Source organism: Corvus cornix, chromosome 7 (assembly GCF_000738735.6).
Source record: "Corvus cornix cornix isolate S_Up_H32 chromosome 7, ASM73873v5, whole genome shotgun sequence".
In the NCBI taxonomy this organism is placed as follows: domain Eukaryota; kingdom Metazoa; phylum Chordata; class Aves; order Passeriformes; family Corvidae; genus Corvus; species Corvus cornix.
Genome location: NC_046337.1, coordinates 31,389,939 through 31,405,377, shown reverse-complemented (window position 1 = coordinate 31,405,377; position 15,439 = coordinate 31,389,939). Strand labels below are relative to the sequence as shown.

Genomic DNA, 15,439 nt, shown 5'->3' with positions numbered 1-15,439 from the left:
GCTTAAGTAAATAGCCAGAAAATACTGTAGCAAGAAAATAAGTACACAACTGTGGGCTTGTCTTTCTTTATTTATTTTTATTTTTTTCCAGCTCACTGGCTGCCACTGCAACCAAAATGTAAATCAAGTCTTAAATGGAGTCTTCTGTTAAATCTGAGCCGGTTTTGGCTGGCAGACACACGGCAGACTTCAGAATTCATCCTTTTTGCACAACAGGGAAATAAGCGCTCAGAACTGTAGATGTACCTCCTTCACGCTAATTCCAGAGCTGATTATATACAAGATTACCCCGTACTACACAGTACCCCTAAAACACAGCGTTCCTCCACATTTCCAAGACATGCAAGTTATCTATACCTTTTTCTGCAAAAGCATAGTTAGTCCATGTGATTTGCCTATTCACCTACTTCTAGTTCAGCTTCTATTCTAGCTTACAACCTACACAGTTTCCCTTACGTGTTCTGACACTTGTTCTGTAACAGAGCAGCTTCTCCTACCATAGCAGTAACCCCTTTCCCCACCACCTCACAGGCCTCTCAGCTACTGAGAAATAATCCATCAGTCAATATCAGAGAAAACAGTCAAAAATCCACACCTAAAAAGAAATTCCAATTTTTCAGGATGTCCCATTTACACATAGGAAAGTCAATATCCTGGTAAGCAAAATGAAATAAACACAACAGTGGCAACTTGTAAAAGTATACATAAACTGAGCCATCGAGTGGATGTGGAAAACCCCTGAGCTGGCAGTTAAGGACTTTCTTCAGTCACTGTGACAAAAAAAAAAAAATTTAAAAAATCACAAGAACAGAGAAGGCAGGAATTATACCATCAATTTATGCTCACTGTCACAGTACTTACTGTGGGACAAACTTTTACGATGCAATAACAAGCACAACCACCTACAATCCATACAGCAGAAACTACCTAATTTCACTTAATATAAGAATGCGGCCTCACCAGTCCTTGGCATCGAGGATTCTGGATTTATACGTAAGGTTACCACCTGCATTATGGATGAGGGGTATTTGTGAAACTCTGCTCTCCATTTCAGCTGTTACTTACAAGCCACTTGCATCAGCCACATGTACAGTCTTAGTGGGGATTAGGCTTTAGAGCTGGGCCTGCCCAGTTCTTCATGGAAATCTTTCTGCTACAGGTTTCCAATCCACTTTGAAGTATTTGAAGGCATCTTATAAAGCCATTTTTCATCCCAGACAATGCTGCAGGAAGCAGGAATTGTATCTCAGATGTAAAAGCATCTCTCCCTGACTATGATGAGATACTCAGCACAGCAGACTACTCGCTTCCTTCACCTGGGGAGCAGCAGTAGCCATGTCAGGGACGGCTAGTGTTGAACCTTCTGCTTAATATTTATTGATGCCAAAGATTCGAACCCCATGCAACTGTGGCAGCTTGGGGATAAGCACGGTCAGGAGAGAGGCTGTGTTGAGGATAAAATGTGCTGGATCATACTTTGTATAGAAACTCGTCAGGAAGTACCTGCAGGAAAAAAGGGAGCAAGCTTAGTGGATGGCAGCCTTCTCTAAAACACACACAAAGCATAGTTGAAAGAAGTGCTTTAGTGATCAATAAGATTTTACTGGTTAACGACATCTATTCCTGTATTAAATATCTCACCAGAGGTTCTAGAATAGCTACAGCAAAATTATGGTCTAAGTCTCTTCTTCCATACCTCTCAAGGTGCTAAAATGTAACTCTTAGTCTACTATTTTCTTCCAGCCCTTCTCACCACCTTATTTTGAGGAGTTATATATATTTTTTCAGTTTCTGTCATGTATGAGCCAACTTTCTAAACATGATGCAAGATCTTCCCTCCCCTCTCACTCTGCCATGTAAGTGAACATGTAAATTTTCTTCAGGGACAAACAGAAAGACTTTTAAAATTGGATATTAAATATGTATCTGATTTTTCTTAGTTACACAACCACACTTTTGTCAACAGAGACAGGTGTGTAGAATTTCTAAGGCATTTACATAGTTAGTGTAAATAGAAGACAATATGTACAAAGCAAAACGGACAACAGACCCCATTCACTGAGGACTGATACACTCATAGCTCACAAAATGGTTAATAAACGCTGTCACAAAAGCAATTAGTTTAGATTTTCAATATTTATGACTTCACAATCTCTTAAAGAACTTCAAGACTTAACAGTAAGTTTTCCTCACAGCATCTCTAGTCTTTAAAACCTGCCCCATTAATAACTGTTTACAAACTTTGACTTCAGTATGTGGAGTGTCAAAAGCAGCAGAAGAAAGATTGTTGATTACACAGCCTGTAAATAAATACTCCCTACATCTGCGATGTAGAAACAAACAAACAAACAAGAAAAAATACACAGGAAATGCTTTTAGACTGTAAATTGCAACCCATTACGTTGCAGCTTTTGAAATGGCTTTATGTGTCAATTCATCTACAACACAGTTTTGAACTCACAGAATTATAGGAGAGATTGTGAAGAACTTCCTTGAAGATGTGAATTGTACTCCATAATCCAGTTGTTCCCAGTGTGTTAGTAGCCTAGCTTTGCCCTGATCAGGTGTTTCAAAAGGAGTTCCCTTTACTGCATGCAAAAACACATACATTCCCTGGGGAAAATAAAAAGTGAATACAGAGGCACTTTTAGTAGTATTTTTAAATAATTGCTACATTGTTCAGTGCATTATAAAATTAAAAAAAAAAAAAAAAATAGAGTGAGTGAATTCTCACCCAGAAGAGCTGCTAGCCTATAATGACAAATTATTGAAAAGGAAGGAAGAGACAAGAAGTGATTTATCCGAGATTGTGCAGTCATTGGCAGAGTCAGAATTAAAGCCAAAGTCTGTGTGACATCCAATCCACTCCCTTGCCTTCTACATTAACTGGCAAAAATACCATTAATTCAACAGAATTTCAACAAGCACGCTAACAAGTGTGGGGCTGCTGATTTGTATCTCCATTTTTGTAGCACAGTGTGAACTGAGTGATAAGTAGAGTGTGCACAAAGCAAAAATCTAACTACAAATACTGACAATATCACACGAGTTCCTGAAATCTTTCTCAGCCCCCTGCCAGCTTCAAATCCTTAGAAGCTGACTAAGCCTTCTGCTGAATACCATCTGTCCACCTCTTTGCTGCTTCTCCTTAACCACACTGGACTTTCTCTGTGACTGTTCCTGTTTGATGGGAACATGCCATGTCTGGTTTGTTCTGAAAGACCAATTTGGGCCTCTTGGTTTCAAATAGGGGACTACACCCTCTTCCAGTTTTAAAAAACACTTGTTTTCTATCAAAGAGTGCACACCAACTCCAAGCAAGAGTCTCTATCAGAAAATATCAAAGATTTTCTTCCCTTTCTTATATACTAGAAAAAATTTTATAGAAAGCTTTATATAAAAAAAAAAAAAAAATCACATTTCTTCCAAAGTCTTATAATGGAGGCAACATCTCAGCAAATCACTTCATGTCTCCTTCCACCTTTTTTTGGAACAGCCTCCAGACCAGAGCCCTGGGAACCTAGGACTACTGGTTTTTTTTTAAATTCGTTTTTTGATTCATGATGTTTGCAGTGTGTCAGTTTTAATAACCATAAAGACACTTTTATGACTGTTCCAAATGCTTACTACACATTTTATTTCACAGTGGTACTTGCAGAAAGAACCACCAAAAATGCTTTCAAGGTTAGCTAAGAGTTTTCCATTAGTGGAAATCCAAGATGGTTTTTTTTTTTTCAGTCAAACCATTCAAGGATTTGTTTCCAAAAGAAGTGCCATTTAAATTCTGAAACATCCAAAAGTGCAATTTATACTCATCTTCCAGTGTTCCACTACAAAACTACTTGCCAGTGCATGCTCTCATCCCTGTTGTCATTACAGCTACTTGCAATGAGTTCAGTAAGGCATGTGGGAAATATTTAGTAATACTTGTCTCTGCCAACATCTTCTGAAGTCAGACATGTCTGATGTTGTCAAAGATAACACACATAATGCTCTAATCACAGTTCAAATTCCACCAATAGTTTTAAACCTATCCTTAAAACCAAAAAGCTTAAATAAAAACTTACATTCAAGAGGATATTGTCCATCCTCAGTGAACTATCCTAAATAAGGAAGGAGCTATCTTTTTGTCAAGTCTTCTTTGCTGGTAGTGTTAGAAAGCTGAGTTAGCAAACCTCAGGTCTGATGAAAATTTCTGGGTTATGGCCCTCTTTTCTCTAAGCATGGTAGGACCAATATAGATAGCATTACTTTAGGTGATTACAAGAAAATGATAGCATCCTGGGGAGAGGAGCAGAAAGCAGCTTACCAAATCTTTTGCATACAAAAATCATCATGCAAATCACAACTCTCTGAATAACAACTGGTTTCAGGGCTGGGGTCAAAGTTGTCCAGTTTATCCCACTGCTTTCAAGCATGATTTTTCTAACATCGTGTATAGTGACAACACTGTATGCTGAACTCATTCTGAGTTATGTAGCTTGGCCAGAAATCTAAGCTATAAGAAATAGAATACAAATACTTCTCTTAAAGTAAGGTGCTAAAATTAAACATTTCGGGATGCTAACAGATTTATGTGGAAAAATTAGTAGATAGTGTCCAAGAATTAAAAATGTGATAATTTATGGATTCAGCACAGCTCTCTAATAATATACAGAACACTGTAAAAGTTGGTTGGCATGATGATTTTATGTCTGCAACCTTCCAGCCTAATTAAATGCCATTTAAAAGAATACATAACTACACAAAGAATATTTCAGGTCTTTCATGCTTAAACCGAAAATGGTCATGTATCACTCCTCCTCCCCAAAGCAGCCAATCATTTGTGGATAGGCCAAGGATAGGTGGTGATTTGGATAGCAGGATCTCATTGTTCATACAGACTGGCTATTTTCCTCTTCCCTTGCTACTGAAAATAAATACATAGGAACAACAACTTTTGAAATCCTGTTCCAAGAGAGGGTACTCACCAGGTTGTGAATGACATTTGTTAAAGTCCAGGCGACAGGGACACTAAAGAAGGGAATGCTGAGCAGGACAATGTGCAGCATGCCAACTCCAAGCGCGTATGTCAGCCACATTCCACGGCTGTTCATCACCCGAGTGTTTGGATTTACCTCGCTGTGGGCAACTCCTACGTTCATTTTTACCCTATAAAACAGATCTGTTACAGAGGAGTACTTAAATGCAATTTTCAAATGTGGGAAAAAGCTGCTTTAAAGAAGCAGGTCTGGAGGGAACACAGTGCATGAACCAGGATGTACCTCAAGATCTTCAAACTATGGTTTATAGAGAAATCAATACAAAGGGACAGTTGGGAACTGTTTGTTTAAAACAAGTCCAAACAAATAAAATTCACTAGCCTGCTACAGAAGCGACATTTTAAAAAAAATAGTAAGCTGTGATGTCAGAAGCTGAAGTTGCAAAACTGTAAGAAACCGAGCTAATAACTTTTGTCCTCTGAATTAAGTTCCTCCATCCATGACAATATCCAAAGTTCTTTTGCTTCCTACATCAGACAATCTTCCTCCTCTTTCTTGTTCATGTAAAAGTTAGTGAAGAATTCTGCATATACCAACTGCCCAGCCACCTACTTCTAGAAAGAACAATGAAGGAGTAATCTACACCTCCTTTTCTTGAAGCAAAGTGCAGATTTCCTCCCCTCCCCATCTATTAGTCTTCAGACAGACATTTCCATCTTTTAAATCCGGCTGAAATTAGAAAACAGATTCAAAAGTTTTCTAAGCAACAGACCCATGCAGAGATAACACAGGATAATTTCGTATATTGATATATTCAGGAAACTGACAGAACTTACCTAAAGTGCCACTCTCGTCCTATTGCAGTAAAATTTGTAATGATAATTAAAAAAACCCCTAACCTATTGCTTAGTTCAAACTCACGTCATCTCTGAGACTACGTATATTCATTTGTGGGACTGGGATGAAGGTTTTTTTTAGCAATCATCTGAATCACAATACAAAAGCACTATTTAATCAGCAAAAGCAGCTTGCTTTTGGTAAGAAGTTTGTTTCTGACACTTACTTAGCGCTGTACAGAGTATAAAGTAAATATAAAATACCCGACTATTCTGAAATATTAACAGCAGTAGACTAAAAATAGATACAATGAACCCGAACCCGAACCGGGGCACTGCCGACATTAATTAGTACCTGTCGCAAAGCATTGCAAGCCGTGCACTTGCAGGGGACGCGTTACCTGAGATGGGCGACGCGAGGCTGTTCCTCTCTCCCTGGGATGCAGCACCCGCCGAGCCAGTACCTAGACAGACATCTTGAGGTGACCCACCATCCTTTCCCGTTCCACCCCACGATTCCAGCCCGATCCGAGAGGCAGCTCGCTGCACCGCCGCTTTTCCTCTGCCATCCCTCCCCTGCCGGCCCCGCTCCGTCGCCGCCGCCCCGGCCGCGCCGCTGCCCCAGGCCGCCCGTGCCCGTGGCCTTCTCTCCAGCCCCGGCGCGCAGGCGGCCCCGGCCGCCCGTCCCTCCGCCCCCCGCCGCGGCCCCACCTTTCCGCAGCCCCGCGGCCGCCGAGGAGCCGGAGCCGAGCGCGGGGCGCCGGCCGCAGGTAGAGCCCGCGGTGCCCGTGTGCAGGGCCGGTCGGGAGGGGAGCGGAGGGGCCGGGCGGGGCCGGGCCGGGCCGCCCGCACCGCCCACGGGCGCGGGGCGGGCGCGCAGGTAGCGCAGCCGCGGGGGCAGCAGGAGGGGGGAAGCGCCGCCGCCTCGCTGAGGCCGCGCCGGGGCCGGGGCGCCGCTTCCCGCGGGCGGCCGAGCCGGGGCGGCCGAGCCGGGGAGGCCGTAGGCAGAGGCCGGGCAGGCCCTGGGGAGTAGCGGGCGCGTCGCCGAGCGGGAGCGGTGCCCCGCCTCTCGCAGCGAGAACCGGGAACTGCGGACGACTCGTGCGGTTTGGGGTAAACTCGAGGGCCCGCAGGGCTTATCTGCAGCTTTTCGCCCGCTTTTTCGTCTCATAAACCGAAGAATTGCCTCAGTGCGTGGTGGGGAGGGCCCCTGAGAAAGGCGGTGGTCGGAGGGTGGGGGGGGAGGTTCTTGGTGTGGCTCCAGACGTCTGTGGTGCCGGAGCCGTGAAGTTTAGGGAGATTTTACTCCCGGTTTAGCTGAGGGTGTGTAGAACCGCAGTTGTTGGTATGTCGGACTTGCTGTAGAGGGATACAGGAATTACATCAGTGATGGGGCTCACACGCAGAAAATACTGTGCTTTCCCACAGAACACAGCTGTAACGCGTCTGGTCCCTGAAGAGTTACAGTAGTAAGGAGGCTTGAGCTGAAATGTGTGTATTTTAGTGGGGGGAGACCCCAACATTTTAGCAAACAGTCCTCAGGGGTTGGATGCATTTCCATAGGTAGGAAGTCCCAGAGGTCCCTCTCTACCTCCCAACAGGTGTTCCTGAGACATGGCCAGTGTCGCGTCCCTCAGTTTGGGTCCAGGGCAGGGGAGGGCACACCAGGAGATGGTTCCTCTCCCAAACTGCCTGCATCAGTCACACCTCATAAAAAATATGTCTTTGAGATCTGCAACATTTCTGTTTTAAGATCCTCCCATATCTTAGTGTCTTTTGATGGAGACATCCAGCTTCCATCTGATTTACTCCCATGAGTAACTCATGAAGCACTTGACACAGGAGTCCTGTACAATGTGTGAATGCCTCAAAACCTGCCTCTCTGAACACGTGTACATGATATTAATATTGGTCCATCTTCAGCAGTGCACCTTTTCTCCTGCTCCTCTTGTTTTCCAGTTGGTGGAAAAACAATTTGTCAGATCCTTTTATCACATCTGAAAGGCAAACTCCCTTTGCAATGTGAATAACAAGAGAAAACCCCATTGTAGCTGTTCCTAGAAAAGTTTCAGTGCTGCTTGTACTTCATAACACTGTACTTCCTCCCCCTCAACCCAAGTAACCACATTTTTACTTTGTCTTTTATGTTTAAAGAGTAGCTGTCTTTAGAAGGATGTTGAGACAGAGAAATGTCCTGTAATTGCATCAGCTGCTTATGCCCTGCAGGGTAGTGATGGTTAGGGGTATTGGCTGCAATCCCTCACTAGGTCCTGACTGTGTCAGGAGGAAATCTGGGTTTGTTCCATTCCTCCACATGTGCTCATATCCTTGGCACAGGTGCTGAGTGTGAAGTCTGTGTTCTTCAGCAGATACCTTGGACTGAATCAATGGGGAAGCCAGGACTGTCAGGATTGTTTGCATTTCAGTGTAAGTAACATTATGTAACATAACCCAGAGAAGAGAAGAAGCCTGTTTGAACCATTCTTGAGGTGCAAAGTGCTGCCTAGCACTGCTTTTCCCCGCCTCTCTCATATGCATATAAAACTGTGGTTGAGTTCTTTTTTGGCAGGCTACAAGGATCAGCAAAATAGCTTTCCTGGGGCTTGGCTATTTATTCAATGTAGGTAGTTAAACAGAAATGCATGCTAAAATTCACAGATCCACATACAATCTCTTCATGGTAGAGTGTCTGTAAAATACAGCAAGAATTTTATAACTCTTCGTGTTTCCAATGATTAAAGGAAGAAATCTCCACTGCTTTATAAGGCATCTTCATTTTTAAGTGAGAGATGGAGTGACTTAAAATGACCTGCCTGAGGACACACAGTACATCAGATCAGAGAGGCAAGATAGTAATGGGGAAATGTTTTGGGTTTTGTTTGGTTTTCATTTTTGCCAGTAGATCACATTGCCACTGAGTATGGCTTTTCCTCAGCACCACGGTGTTGCCTCCCCATTTCTCTCCCAACACCTATTGACTGCAGAGGAAGCTGGGTCCTACTGTAACTTGAAAATTTCACTTTCCAGCCATAATGTTGGGGTTTTCTGCATTTAAAAGTTCCTGTGAAACAGTTTCTTAGAAATGTGTAATTTTAGTGTTCCTTTTTACATTCTTTTTCTGTTATTTTTCTATGCAGCTTCTTTAAATCTTATTCCATCATGAAACAGCTGCCTGGAGAGACAATTCGGCTCCTTTCGAGTTCTCAGGTGATTACTTCAGTTGTCAGCGTGGTGAAGGAGCTGATAGAAAATTCCTTGGATGCCAGTGCTACAGGCATTGATATTAAACTGGTAAGTTTTTCTCTCAAAAATAATTGGATATAAAATAAGAAGCATGAAAAATTGTTCCCCTGCAAATGTGGTTTTTTAGGCTATTGTGGTTTGGGACATGGTGATGATTATTATATGTTTATATGTATATATTTTTACCTCAACTAAAAATGGTACAAAATTAGTTTCCATTTGTGTTTTTGAGGCCCTGCTCTGAAACAGTAAAGCATATTTGTGCTTCTGAGTGTATCATGGGGGAAAAAATCTCAGCTTCCTTAATCCTCCTTTTCCTACATAAAATTTACATTTTCTGACTAATAGCCTGTTTTAAAAGATGTTTGACTTGGATTTGCTGCTAGGCAGACATATTTAGTGTTCATTACAAAGTATTTTCAGAAAGGTGAAAATGGAGACAATGGCGAAGGTTGATGGCCATTCAAAACAGAAGACATTTTTATAATACAAATCACCACCCTGTCTCTAATTAGCATGGTGAACTCTGGCTACTTCTAACTCTTTATTTTATAAGCTGTTAAAAAAAGTTGACATGTCACTCAAGGATAGTTTCTGACAGTAGAAAATACTACTTTTAATAAAGAATTTGAGCTTTTTTTCCCCAAAATTGGGTAAAATGGGTAACTAAGCTGCTTCTCTTGCTGTCATATTTCTGCTCTTGCAGTGTTTTGTCAGCAGCTGTATAGCAGCAGTATCTCCTGCTTAGTAAGAAAGAAGTGTTGTTATATCCCGTATAAATGTATGTATTCAGAATTGTATCCAATTTCCTTTTCTGCAAATAACAGTGCATGTGTAGGATATTCTTGAATTAAGCATTAGACAAATGCTCTTAATTAGGAGAGCGGTTCAATTTCTGCTTGTTTCTTTGTCCATGTCTGCTATATTTTCTGAATGACTCTAGAGTTTTTCCATCTGAGAATGGTTTCCTGGAGATGCCAAGGAATGTGTTTCTTATTGCCTTAAGTGAGCTGAAGATACTCTCTTTGCTATGGTCTGTCAACATCTGTCTTTTCAATATTTAGATTGCAGAGTACCTTGCTTCATGGGTAACTCCAAAGTGAGTATTGTGTGCACAGCTGTGGGTGCAAGAGTATTGGAATTAGATCCTGGGAGCTTATCAGTAACTGTGAGAAGTGAACAGAAAGGTTTTGGAGCTTTCCAGAATAGTTGGAAGAAACCTTGCAGAGGAGAGAGCCCTCTAACCAGCGTGGGTTTTACAGCACAGTAACCAGCTGTTTTCATAGTGAGAAGTTCCAAATCAATTAAAAAGAGCATTTTCAACCATTTTCAGTGCATGAGTCATCTACAGTACTCTTACATTCTTTGTCAGTCCAGCCCAATCCAAAACACTGTAGTTCCAATCAAACAAACCTGGCTTTACACAAGTTTCAGTGATTAAAAGAGATTTGCTGATTATTCTGTGGATACTAGGGGAGAAGAGAAAACCTACACTGTGCACAACTCTCGACAGTAATACTGTAAAACAGTGGATTTTTTTCTGGTATTTTTTAATGGGAAATCAAAATAACTCTGACCATGTAATAGAGGTCAATGACCACATTAATTCTGGATTAGTTCAAAAGCATAGCAGAGAAGAGAAACTTCGAAATTCCATTTTGCAGCTTGATGGGTTTTGCCTGAAACTGCAGCATTTTCATTGTTTTAATCTTTTTCAGATGGGATAAGAGGGCATAGTTTACCCAATTTGCCTGAACAAAGATAACATTTACTTTTTTGCAGACAGACAGGAATGAACCTGAAGATGGAATGGTTCTCAGATAGAAGTTGTGGCAGTGGTGAACTGTAGTCGGAAGCTTTGGCTGGTGTTTGTCTTGATTGACAAAATGGCCATAGGTGATGTTATAGGTCTCTCTTTGAGCTTAGGTTTTGCTGTTTCCAAATCACAGGATATGAATTATGATATTTAATTGGAGAAACCATCACTGTTATCCTAACATGATGTATTTTTCTTTTTTTGTTTTTTTCCTTAAACAGAGACATTTAATGGTTGCTCAGTTCCTCCAAACAAGCAAAACTTCCATTTCTGTATGGATGGTTAGAAGCTGTAACCTTAGCTGCTTCAAACTTGTGTCTTAATTAATTTGGTTGGTTCTCTTTTAGGAGAACTACGGGTTTAGCAAAATAGAAGTAAGAGACAATGGCAGTGGAATCAAGGTTGATGATGTTCCAGTTATGGCAATTAAACACTACACCTCAAAAATCAGCTCTTCTGAGGACCTCGAAAGGCTGACAACGTACGGTTTCCGTGGGGAAGCTTTGGGATCGATTTGCAGTGTGTCAGAGGTGAGCACTTGCTATAAATATGTAGCCTTTGTGTTATGATTTTTGTTGTCTGTATGTGTTCATGAAAGTTCTATTCTGTGCAAAGAGTTTAAATGTTCCAGCAGCCTTCCAGGGATATGCTTGTGTACGCTGCCTTTCTCCCCAGCCCCAGAAGCCATGTCATAATGACTTTCTTGTTAGCGTCAGTCCTGCCTTTCTGTCACACAGGTCACAGCAGTGCTCTCTTTATTTTCCTCTATCAGAACATGTAACAGACGGATTGTGTTGTATTCTCTTTCCTTTTGTATCAAGGAGTATCATGTCAAAGAGTATGGCTGAGTTGGCTACATGAATTAGGGTAAATGAAGACAAGGAGCAGCAGATGATGGCCAGGAGAAATAATTTCAGGGAACTGATGGCTCACATAGCCACCATTCCAGTAATGATTTCTGCCTCATTATCTAGGTGATCAGCAGTCATGGGATCTTGCTGGGCTCCTTATTGCTCTTTGACATGAATGTGACTGCAGTTGCACAAACTTTGTCCCTATGACTAAACAGGAACCTGCTACCTGACCTATCTGAGTCTGAGCCGTATTTTTGTGTTAGGAGGATTGGCAGTGTACTGATATTTGCGACTTAACTTGTTGGCTAAAAGTAAATAAGTTTGTTCAAAACCATCTGAAAAGTGTTCAGGCTGCTAAAGGCACAGCATCTGCCAGATCTGTTGTGCTCTGCCTTTCTGTATTCATGCTACACCAAGGTCAAGTTTTGGATTCGAGTCTGCCGAGCATTAGATCGTGCAGGAAGGTACCGATACCTGTGTCTGATTGGAACCATCAGCTGTTGAGGTCAGGAGAGATGATGTTACAGCTGGACTCCTTGATACCTTGGGCTACATTCACATTGCACTAAGCAGGAGTGGGTTGTGTATTTGGATGGGGATTTCCAAAGATGCTTTCAAAAGTCTTGGTGTTTTGAAAGATGATGACAGACCTCAATCGTTGGTTCCTTCTAATGAGCTCTCAGAGCAGAATGCCCTCTGTTCCGGGCTTCTAATCAACTCTATGGTACATTTCATAAGAGATGGGAGGTGGTCTGAGTGTATGCAGTGCTTTAATAGGTATTACTCCTTGTATCAGTAATTATGTTAATTAACACTCCTGGCATTAATTGTGTTCTACCTACCCAAACTGTCTCCTGAAGTTTCAGTTTGAAACTGTATTGGCCCTTAAGTAGGTCTGCAATACTGTAATTTCCAGTTAATCAATTATTGTTTTTCTCTCCAGGGGCATGACTGAATGCTGAATGATTCATATGAGACACTAAAATAAAAAACCAAAATATCCTGAAACTCTGTATGTGTGTCAAACTTTGTCTTTCAGATGGTTAAAGGGCACTGGTTTGGTTGTCCACAATGTTGGCTCCTGAACTCTGGTTTATGACTGCTCTTGCTAAAGCAATCTGGTTATTACCATAATAGCTTACAAAACATGCTGTGACTGATTGCTAGATATGTTTAGGTGTGGAACGATAATATATTGTTTGTTTGAGAATAGTCTTTAAGTTTGTGGAATCTCACATGAATTTAAGTTTTTATAGTGTGTTTGACTCACAGAGGGTAAGAATGCAAAACTGTCAATTGATTAAGTTTATTTCATCCTTGCTAGAATAGAAGGTAGAGCAGTGTGTGTTGTAGGTAGTAGGAATTGCTATGGTTTGTGTATTAGTGTATTAGAAATGCTTTTAGTTAAATGGATGGAAACATGCAGAATAATGCAGAATGTTTCTGTGCCTGTAAGAAATACCTGTAGAAGAAAAATTTTATAAACTAATTAACTGTAATTATGGTGATTAAAGTAACAGAGTGGTGAGTGTGGTAGCAAAGCTTATCTAAGCTCATTGTGAACTTTGTCTGTCCCTGATTAATGTAGTTTTCTTAAAATCACTCTCTTCAGGTTTTGGTCACAACAAAGACAGCTGCTGATGATTTCAGCATTCAGTACGCTTTGAATAGCAGCGGACATGTAACTTCTAAAAAGCCTTCCCATCTTGGGCAAGGTAGGGATATCACTGTTCTGGTGTTGCACTGTGACAGAAGTACTTTGTGTTTCTCGGAGGCTCTATCTGATGTTGAAATACCTGTTGGGTACTTGAAGGCTGAGTATGAAATCTTTGCAGCTGTAGACATTTCTTGACTTATGTCTGTCAGCTGAGAATGTGTTGTCATAGCAGAAGAAATGATACATCTTGAAAGTTGTTTAGATTGTAGTTATAAACTAGTTTCTCATTCTCTGACTCACTTCTCCAAGCTGACAGTGGAAATAAAACTTATAAAAATTAAATACTCCAAGTCTGTATAAATACATGAAATACTTGTTCAGGACCAAAGTAATGTTTCAGTATGTAGCAAAATCCTTGCTTAAAGAAGGAGGAGTTGCCCTGCTGCCATACATAGGAGTTGCTGGAAGCAGTGTGGCTGTAGGACCATGCAAAGTCACAATTCTTTCTAACCTGCTGGAAGGGTCTGTACCTACTTTTAACTAAGGAATCTTTTTAAGATTTAGCCTGTAGTGTTTTCTACAGCCAGAAAGCCTGCAGGTTGCAATGCCTTGTCTTTTCTTGAAATTGTTGAATGCTCTGACATATATTTAATGCTTTGCAATATCCTTATGGGCTAGGAATTTATGTGGTTGGGCTGGTAGATGAATATTCCTCCTCCTACCGTGTGCTATACCTTGAGCAGAGGTATCTGGCACTTCAGGTACTAGCCTAAAGCAAATGCCCTTAATGAAACACAGTGTTCCTTTGCCTCCAGATATGTGTGATTAGATTCTAGTCTGTTAATTATCATTTTACTAATGAAGGCTAACTTATGCACTTAAAGAGTCTTCAGCTTTATTTAGTGCTGATTCTCGCTATTGTTAGGGTGTATAAAAGTAAGCTTAATGCTGCAACCATAACTGTAAATAGGGAAGAGGAGTCAAAGCTCTTGACATACCTTTTCTGGGGGGGATGACTGCTGATTTGGTATATTTCTTCTCATGCTAATAACCTAATCTATTGCAGCAGCATACAAACATGTCTATTTAAGTAAAAATAGTTTCCTCAATATCCAGTCAGTGATTTGCTTTCATTGTAATTTCTACTTATTTTTATCACCTGCTTGCAGGTACTACAGTAACAGTCCTAAATTTGTTTAAGAATCTTCCTGTAAGAAAGCAGTTTTACTCAACAAATAGAAAATGTAAGGAAGAACTGAAAAAAGTCCAAGATCTACTGACAGCATATGGTATCATAAAACCGGACCTGAGGATAACATTAACACATAATAAGGTAATAATGAGGTTTTTTTCTGTCAGCTATCTTAGGGATCAGTTTCTGATGAGAATCTCTGCAGTTCATGTAGTGCTTATATAAAATCTTTCATTCCTGAAATTTTTCTTTCATCATAGCTTTGTTTTGGACTTCCACTTACTTTTTCCTTTCATAGGTGTACATTTATAATGGCTACAGATTTTGATGTTAAACTCCTAAAACTCAGGCTCAGGTATTTTTGGTCTCTTGCAGCAGATGCCTGGTTAGATATAGGAAATATAAAAATTATTTTACATGCTAGGGGTTAGTAAAGATGGTGGTATTTTGCAAACAAAGAAGTGAGACCTTACTAGACCACGGGGCCTGATAAAGTGTTAACCAAAGCTACCTGAAAAAAACTTGCAAAACTTACTTTTTAGGCTGTCTACCTGGATAGAAGCTATAGTTCATAGAGGCAGCTTGCTGTATTCCGAGTCATAAGAGCTTAGTACATAACAATGATTATATTTTAGAAGGCTGGAAAATTCAAAACAATTTGAGTCATTGGTGTAAGAACAGTAACGTATGTTCTAACAACAAGCTTTAGTTGAGCTAGTTGCTCTTGGTTTAGACCTAGGAGGATGAATGCAGAGGTTACTTGGAGGTTACTTTGACTTCACTGCATACTGAATAGTATTTCTACAGCACACCTACTGAAATGACATGTTGAGCAGTTTGCCTTAACCTGACCCAAATT

General features: G+C 40.9%; 2 protein-coding genes across 9 annotated transcripts in view; one reads left to right on the top strand and one right to left on the bottom strand.

Annotated features, from left to right (window-relative positions):
* Positions 1–50: 50 nt before the first annotated feature.
* Positions 51–6,650, bottom strand: ORMDL1 (ORMDL sphingolipid biosynthesis regulator 1). The gene is made up of 5 exons (XM_039555483.1): positions 6,530–6,650; positions 6,220–6,282; positions 4,971–5,151; positions 2,462–2,613; positions 51–1,503 (listed from the first exon to the last, which is right to left on the bottom strand). Exons 3-5 carry the CDS (start codon positions 5,142–5,144, stop codon positions 1,368–1,370), a joined length of 462 nt encoding a protein of 153 aa, XP_039411417.1. The 5' UTR covers positions 5,145–5,151; positions 6,220–6,282; positions 6,530–6,650; the 3' UTR covers positions 51–1,367.
* PMS1 (PMS1 homolog 1, mismatch repair system component) overlaps positions 6,508–15,439 on the top strand; it is a 46,417-nt gene continuing 37,485 nt past the window's right edge. The window contains exons 1-6 of one of the 8 annotated variants that reach the window (XM_039555475.1): positions 6,508–6,588; positions 8,156–8,245; positions 8,956–9,109; positions 11,225–11,407; positions 13,344–13,446; positions 14,558–14,721. In XM_039555475.1, coding sequence (XP_039411409.1) covers positions 8,978–9,109; positions 11,225–11,407; positions 13,344–13,446; positions 14,558–14,721 — 582 coding nt within the window. In that variant the 5' untranslated portion in view covers positions 6,508–6,588; positions 8,156–8,245; positions 8,956–8,977. Of the gene's footprint in view, positions 6,589–6,783; positions 7,009–8,155; positions 8,246–8,955; positions 9,110–11,224; positions 11,408–13,343; positions 13,447–14,557; positions 14,722–15,439 lie in introns of those variants that run through there. The other 7 variants (XM_039555478.1, XM_039555474.1, XM_039555476.1 and 4 more) reach the window with 7 other exon arrangements.